The 7708-nt window shown below is 49.6% G+C and overlaps 2 protein-coding genes across 2 annotated transcripts; one reads left to right on the top strand and one right to left on the bottom strand.

Annotated features, from left to right (window-relative positions):
• Window positions 1-1835: 1835 nt before the first annotated feature.
• On the top strand, window positions 1836-3150 carry LOC128562038 (hemoglobin subunit zeta-like). The gene is made up of 4 exons (XM_053556645.1): window positions 1836-1930; window positions 2110-2147; window positions 2600-2835; window positions 2952-3150. The coding sequence occupies exons 1-4, from the start codon at window positions 1836-1838 to the stop codon at window positions 3078-3080; spliced, it is 498 nt and encodes a 165-aa protein (XP_053412620.1). The 3' UTR covers window positions 3081-3150.
• Window positions 3151-5763: 2613 nt separating this feature from the next.
• Window positions 5764-6353, bottom strand: LOC128562347 (gametocyte-specific factor 1-like). The gene has a single exon (XM_053557213.1). The coding sequence runs from the start codon at window positions 6299-6301 to the stop codon at window positions 5804-5806; it is 498 nt and encodes a 165-aa protein (XP_053413188.1). The 5' UTR covers window positions 6302-6353; the 3' UTR covers window positions 5764-5803.
• Window positions 6354-7708: the final 1355 nt, after the last annotated feature.

Genomic DNA, 7708 nt, shown 5'->3' on the forward strand with positions numbered 1-7708 from the left:
TGTGGGGCAACTACAACTACACTTCAATGCTGACAGAAATGTAGAATAATACAGCAACTGTGGGTAACAGTTTGGCAGTTTCTTATAAAGTTCAGTGTACACTCGGTATGTGACCCAGCAATCCTGCTCCTAGAAATGCAAGTACCCTAGAGAAATGAAAACTTATGTCCACATAAAGATGTATTTATGAATGTTCATGGCAGCTTTATTGGTGATAGCCCTACACTGGAAATAACCCAAGTGTCCTTGAGTGGGCATATGGATGAACAAGCTATAACATATTCATGTCATGGAATAAAAAGGAACCAACTATTGATACACACAATAACTTGAATAACTTAAGGACGTTATACTAAATAAAAGAAGCCAGTGTTAAAGGATCACAATACTATGTGATTCCATTTATACTATATTTTATTTTTTTTATTGTTTGGGATTCATTGAGGGTACAAAGAATTAGGTTGCACTGATTACATTTGTTAGATAAAGTCCCTCTTTTTGTGTCCCACCCCCCAAAAGGTGTGCCATACACCGTAACCCCCCATCCCCTCTCTCTTCCCCTCACCCCATTTCCTCATTCGCCTACCCCACCGCTTATATTAGCTCATCTACTACCTTCATATTAGAACTGAGTACATTGGATTCATGCTTCTCCATTCTTGTGATGCTTCATTTATACTGTATTTTGAAAAACACAAAATTAGGCTCGGCGCCTGTAGCTCAGTGAGTAGGGCACCAACCACACCAAAGGTGACGGGTTCGAGCCCAACCTGGGCCTGCTAAACAACAATGAGAACTGCAACCAAAAAAATGGCCAGGCATTGTGGCAGGTGCCTGTAGTCCCAGCTACTTGGGAGGCTGAGGCAAGAGAATCGCTTGAGCCCAAAAGTTTGAGGTTGCTGTGAGCTGTGACACCATAGCACTCTACTGAGGGTGACATAGTGAGACTCTGTCTCAAAAAACCCCCCACAAAATTATAGCCTTTGTCAGAGGTTAGGGGAAGGCAGAGAGTGAGACTGCTCATGAGAAGTCAGTGTATGGCAGTGTATGAGGGTGGTGGAGCTGCTCTGCGTCCAGATGTGGCCGTGGCTATGCAAATTGATATATATGTGTTGTATTTAGACAATATAAAGTAAATTTCATTGTATGTTAAAATAAAATTAAAAGGAATATCTGCCTCATTGGTGCTACAATGCCTGCTGTGAACAGCAATACTGCAGTCACCAACAGCATCTTATACTAGGTGACCTCTATTAACCTGCTTCCTCCTCCCACAGGTCAGCAAACAGTCCCACCTCATCTTCTTCAGTGCTGGGGCAACAGAAGCTTTCTCAGTAGACATACCCAGGGATTGGGAAGGGAACTGACATGCGGCTGACCTATGCTAACCTGAGGATGGTGCAGGGATGTTCTCAAAGAGGATGTGTCTCTGAACTTGCTCCTCTGGTTTCCTCCATTTTGTGATTCTGAAGCACAGTAAGGACAGTGCAGAAGTGGACCACAACTACAGGGATGACCCCCTGGGATGGCTGGGCCCCTATCTCTTCTGGACTCTGTGGCCAGACTGTGGACAACACCCCTTCTAAGGCCAAGCAAGGCAGGCAGGAGTGATAGCCCCTCACGCCACCTCCCCCAGCCCCACCAGGCCCTGCCTGCCCTGTCACTGGATCTGATAAGAAAATAAGGGCTGCCCACCCCTGCAGCACCTCCCCTCTCCCCACCCACAGCCACAGCCTAGCCAGATGCCTGCATATAAGGGGACCCTGAGGGCTGAGCATCACTGAGGCCAGTCCTGAGCAGACCCAGCTCCAGCCCAGCTGCCCACCCCCACCACCATGTCTCTGACCAAGACTGAGAGGGCCATCATCGTGTCCATGTGGGGCAAGATCTCCACGCAGGCTGACATCATTGGCACTGAGACCCTGGAGAGGTGAGTCTTGGACAAGACTACTTGAGGGACAGGTCAGAGGCCAGGGGTCAGTGAGAAGGGGTCAGTGAGGAGGGGGTGTCCAGGAAGGGGTCAGTGAGGAGGGGCCACTGAGGGGGGATCAGTGGGGAGGAGGGGGAACAAGGCCAGGAGACCAGGTGCACAGGCTCTGTCACCCACAGTTCACAGAGACCTGAGCAGGGCCAGGCTCAGTTGGCACGTGAAGAGGGGAAACGTTTTCCTCCCAGGTCTAAGTGCCTTCCAAGGCAGTCAGGTTGCTGCCACCACTAACATCAGAGCATCTGGTCTCGGGCAGGAAGTCAGAGGAAGGTTTCCTGAAGAGAGAGAGCTTCCTCTCTTAAAATACTGTTGGGAGGACATGAGTCCTGCCAGAAGGCACAGCAGGCCACCTGGTCCAGGGCGGGAGGGAGGTCCTCTCCCCAGGGAGAGATGTGGCGGGCGGCGGGTCGCTCCAGGTGCTGGAGGCAGAGCGCAGTGGACTTGGGGACCAATTGGGAACAAAGACACAGGCCGGGGCTGAGAGGGGGCTGGGGCTGCAAGAGCTGGGCCTCGAGCCCAGAGGGAGGTCGAGGAGCCGAGGAGCCGCAGCAGGCTGGGCACCGGCCGGGGCGTCCGGCCAAGCTCTGGGGACTGCTGCGGCGCCTTTTTAAGGAGACCTACAGCTCGCAACCCACCGCCGCAGGCTCTTCATCACCTACCCGCAGACTAAGACCTACTTCCCGCACTTCGACCTGCACGCGGGGTCGGCGCAGCTGCGTGCGCACGGCTCAAAGGTTGTGGCCGCCTTGGGCGACGCGGTCAAGAACATCGACAACATCTCCGGCGCCCTGGCCAAGCTGAGCGAGCTGCACGCCTACATCCTGCGGGTGGACCCTGTCAACTTCAAGGTGGGCCGGGGCGGGGCGGGGCGAGGGCCGGGGCGAGGGCCGGGTCCCGGCGGGGCGGGCTGCAGCCGCCGGAACCCTTCACGCTGAGCGTTCTGAGCTGCCCTCTGCGCCTCCAGCTGCTGTCCCACTGCCTGCTGGTCACCGTGGCCGCGCGCTTCCCTGCCGACTTCACGGCCGAGGCCCACGCCGCCTGGGACAAATTCATGTCGGTCGTGTCCTCTGTCCTGACCGAGAAGTACCGCTGAGCGACCCCGCTCTTGTCCTGAGGGTTCCCCAGACCTCCCTTTTGCTGTGGTGATCCAATAAATAAATCAAAGTCCAGCTGGTCTCTGTGGTCCTTGGGGCCGCGGGCAGATGGGGCAGGAGAGGTGGGGGACGCCCCGGCTGCCTTGGGGGCACTGGTACGCTGCGGGTGACCTTGACAACGACCCCAGGGTCACTAGAAGGGCAGACGGGTGTGCAGCTCCCAGAGCATGGGGCACTTCGGACCAGGCTGGTGGAGGAAGGCCACCATCAGTTCCTTACTCTGGGGACAGTGCTGGAGCCTAGAGTTTCCCTGGAGTTTCTGTAGTTATTTCTCCTGAATTTGTCCTATTTCCTGATGTAGGCATGATCAGAACAAAGAAGGCAGTGATGGATGTATGAGCCATGCACTTGTTCGCGCTTCCATTCCTCAATTAAAACATTTATTGTCAGCGGGCGAGTGGCTCACACCTATAATCCTAGCAATTGGAAGGCTAAGGCCGGTGGATTGCCTGAGCTCAGAGGTTCCAGACCAGCCTGAGCCAGAGGGAGACCCCGTCTCTAAAAAATAGCGGGACGTGTGGCGGGCCCCTGTAGTCTCAGCTACTTGGGAGGCTGAGGCAAGAGATCTCTTAAGCCCAAGAGTTTGAGGTTGCTGTGAGCTAAGATGCCATAGCATTCTACCCAGGGTGACCAAGTGAGACTCTGTCTCCCCCTGAAAAAGAATTATTGTCACATCAGACAGCCCAAGCATTTTTCTATACTATGAATACAGCAGCTAAAATAAACAAGCACCCTGTCCCAGGTGCTGACAGTTGAATGGGGAAATCGAAGGTGACATGTCAGCGGCTCCCAGAGATGAAAAAGAGGTGAACCTCACTCAGTAAGATAAATGCAAATTAACACTACACTACATTTAAAACCTAAAAAAAAAAAAAAAACCTCACTGAGATCTATTTCTCATCTCCCTGATGAGCAAAAATCCAAGAGTTCAGGCTGGGTGCAGTGGCTCACTCCTGTAATACTAGCACTCGGGGAGGCCGAGGTGGGAGGATTGCCTGAGTTCAAAGACTTGGAGACCAGCCTGAACAAGAGCTAGACCGGTCTGTACTAAAAACAGAAACTAGCCGGGCATCGTGGCCAGCACTTGTTGTCTCAACTACTGCCAAAGCTGAGGCAAGGGGATCGCTTGAGCCCAAGTGTTTGAGGTTGCTGTGAGCTGTATGACGACTACACCGCACTCTACCCAGGACAACAGAGTGAGACTCTGTGTCAAAAGAAAAAAAAAACAATTTGACCACACTGAGCAGGCAGCCCCTCCTACCTGTGCAGCAGAGGGACCAGGCGCAGAGGCACAAAATGACTGCAGCACCCTACTTCGCTAAGTAAACTTAAGTGCCCACCCTCAGAGGCCAACTGCACGAACCAGGAATGTCCACACAATGAAGACCTGTGAACTAAAAAAGAAGGATAATTTCTACTAATGTATGTACAGTTGTGATGTCCTGGATTTATTAAGTGAAAAAGGAAAAAAGAGTATAATTTTTTCGTGTAAGAAAGGAGAGAAAACACACATATGCATAGCCATTGTGTGCAGCTGTGTGAGCGTGTGAGTATGTTTGTTCATATGTATGTTTTGTTTTGGTTTGGTTTTTTGAGACAGAGTCTCACTTCATTGCCCTCAGTAGAATGCCAGTGGCATCACAGCTCACAGCAACCTCAAACTCTTGGGCTTAAGTGATTCTCTTGCCTCAGCCTCCTAAGTAGCTGGACTACAGGCACTTGCCACGACACCCAGCTATTTTTTGGTTGTATTTGTCATTGTTGTTTGGCAGGCCCTGGGCTGGGTTCAAACACCCCCAGCTCCAGTGTATGTGGCTGGTGCCCTAGCCACTGAGCTACAGGCACCAAGCCACTCACTGCAATTTCAAACTCCTAAACTCAAGTGACCCTCCTGCCTCAGTCTCACAAGTAGCTGGGACTGGCTTGGCGCCTGTAGCTCAAGCGGCCAGCCACATACACCAGAGATGGTGGGTTTGAATAGCCCAGGCCCACCAAATAACAATGACAACTACCACCAAAAAATAGCCAGGTGTTGGGAGGCACCTGTGGCTCACTGACTAGGGTGTTGGCCCCATATACCAAGGGTGGCAGGTTCAAACCTGGCCCCAGCCAAAATGCAACAAAAAAAATAGCTGGGCATTGTGGTGGGCTCCTGTGGTCCCAGCTACTTGGGAGGCTAAGGCAAGAGAATCGCTTAAGCCCAGGATTTTTTTTTTTTTAATCTACATTGACGGTTTATTTGAAAGCTTCTGAGTATAAGTGTTCTTGCATCAAATGAGGACTCAGGGGGGCAGGAAAAAAAGGTACTTGTGGAGGTTGCTGTGAGCTGTGTGATGCCATGGCACTCTACCGAGGGTGATAAAGTGAGACTCTGTCTCTACAAAAAAAAAAAAAAAAAAAAAAAAAGGTACTTGTCAGTTTGAAAGTCACAGATTGTTTATCATTCTATATGTAATTGGATTAGGAGAAAAATGAAGAACCCACTGGTAGCAGGAATCAGTAAGAATCTTCTAGGATGGGCGGCGCCTGTGGCTCAGCAGGTAGGGCGCCGGTCCCATATGCCAGAGGTGGTGGGTTCAAACCCAGCCCCGGCCAAAAAAAAAAACCACAAAAAAAAAAAAAAAAGAATCTTCTAGGATCTGCCATTTGATGAGATATTCAGTTACTGTGCATTTCCATTGTTTTTCCATGGCAGAACATACGGCAAAGATTTGGGAACTCGCATGCCTGAAGCCAGGTTACTCTTACGTTCCATGACTACGTTGCTTGCAGAGCTGTTGTTGCCACAGTAGTTGTCTGTATCCCAGACAAATGGGGTGCTGGTCTGTTCCCACAAATCTTTATCCCAGTCTTCATCGCAAGGAGGACACTTCCCTGTGCTCTCAGCCAGGGTCTCTTGTCCAAGGTTCCTGGTTTGGTTGACAACATCTTGCTCAATACAACTTTTGTCATCACAGCTTGAGATATGATGACTGATTTCAGCCCGAGGAACCTGGTGATGAGCATTGAAGGGACAAGTAGTCAATTTGTTTGCAACATCAGGATGATTCTTCCTCCACTCGATAAGATGATAAGGAAATCTGCAGGCTCTGATCTGGTGGTTTTTATCATAGGGGCATAGCTTTTCAGGGTCTAGGGAGTCGATGTAAGTTTCTTCCATGTTGGAAATAAAGGAGCTGAATCCAAGTGCTCCATCAGACACACTCTTCCCCACAGTCTATCCCCAAGATTTTGAGGTTGCTGTGAGCTGTGACGCTACGGCACCCTACCCAGGGCAACAGCTTGAGACTCCGTCACAAAAAACAACAACAAAAAAAAAAAAACAAGTAGCTGGGACTACAGATGAACACCACCTTACCCAGCTAATTTTGCTTTTTTTTTTTTTTTTTAATAGAGACAGAGTCTCACTATGTTTTGCTATGTTGCTCAGGCTGATCTCAAACTCCTGGGTTTAAGCAACTCTTCCACTTTGGCCTTCCACATGCTAGGACTACAGGCATGAGCCACCATGCCAGTTCTATTTGCTTAATTTTGCAAAAAGAAACCATGGGAGGATAAACTGGAAATGAATTCACGTGATAAGGTGGGGTGGGATGGTCAGAAGGAATGAAAGGAAGCTCCTCCAAGCCTAACTGCATACTGTTAACCTTTGAATTAATGTAAATATTTTACATTATCAAAAATAAAATATGGGGTGGCACCTGTAGCTCAGTGGGTAGGACACTGGCCACATATACCCAGGCTGGTGGGTTTGAACCCGACCCAGGCCAGCTAAACAACGACAATTGCAACAACAACAACAACAACAAAACAATAGCCGGGCATCCAATTCATAATTGCTAAGTCATGGAAAAAGCCCAAGTGCCCATCGATCCACGAATGGATTAATAAATTGTGGTATATGTACACCATGGAATATTATGCAGCCTTAAAGAAAGATGGAGACTTTACCTCTTTCATGTTTACATGGATAGAGCTGGAACATAGTCTTCTTATAAAGTATCTCAAGAATGTAAGAAAAAGTATCCATTGTACTCAGCCCTACCAGGAAACTAATTTATGGCTTTCATATGAAAGCTATAACCCAGTTATTGGCTCAGCGCCTGTGGCTCAAGCAGCTAAGGTGCCAGCCACATACACCTGAGCTGGCGGGTTTGAATCCAGCCCTGGCCCACCAAACAACAATGATGGCTGCAACTGAAAAATAGCCAGGCGTTGTGGCGGGCGCCTGTAGTCCCAGCTACTTGGGAGGCGGAGGCAGGAGAATCGCTTGAGCCCAGGAGTTGGAGGTTGCTGTGAGCTGTGATGCCATGGCACTCTACCCAGGGCAACAGCTTGAGGCTCTGTCTCATAAAAAAAAAAAAAAAAGAAAAAGAAAGCTATAACCCAGTTATAACCTAAGAATATGGGGAAGGGGAAGAGGGAGGGGAGGGAGGGGGGAGGATGGGCAGAGGGAGAATGATTGGTGGGATTACACCTGTGGTGCATCTTACAAGGGTGCATGTGAAACTTAGTAAATATAGAATATAAATGTCTTAACACAATAACTAAGAAAAAGCCAGGAAGG

This window comes from Nycticebus coucang, chromosome 12 (assembly GCF_027406575.1).
Source record: "Nycticebus coucang isolate mNycCou1 chromosome 12, mNycCou1.pri, whole genome shotgun sequence".
Classification (NCBI taxonomy): domain Eukaryota; kingdom Metazoa; phylum Chordata; class Mammalia; order Primates; family Lorisidae; genus Nycticebus; species Nycticebus coucang.

What these genes read in the sequence shown, in the direction of transcription:
- LOC128562038 (XM_053556645.1), top strand. Translation starts at nt 1,836, where the DNA reads ATGTCTCTGACCAAGACTGAGAGGGCCATCATCGTGTCCATGTGGGGC. An exon ending in GGCACTGAGACCCTGGAGAG is followed by an intron (nt 1,931 to 2,109) that starts GTGAGTCTTGGA and finishes TGTCACCCACAG; the next exon opens with TTCACAGAGACCTGAGCAGG. An exon ending in GGGCCAGGCTCAGTTGGCAC is followed by an intron (nt 2,148 to 2,599) that starts GTGAAGAGGGGA and finishes CGCCTTTTTAAG; the next exon opens with GAGACCTACAGCTCGCAACC.
- LOC128562347 (XM_053557213.1), bottom strand. Translation starts at nt 6,301, where the DNA reads ATGGAAGAAACTTACATCGACTCCCTAGACCCTGAAAAGCTATGCCCC.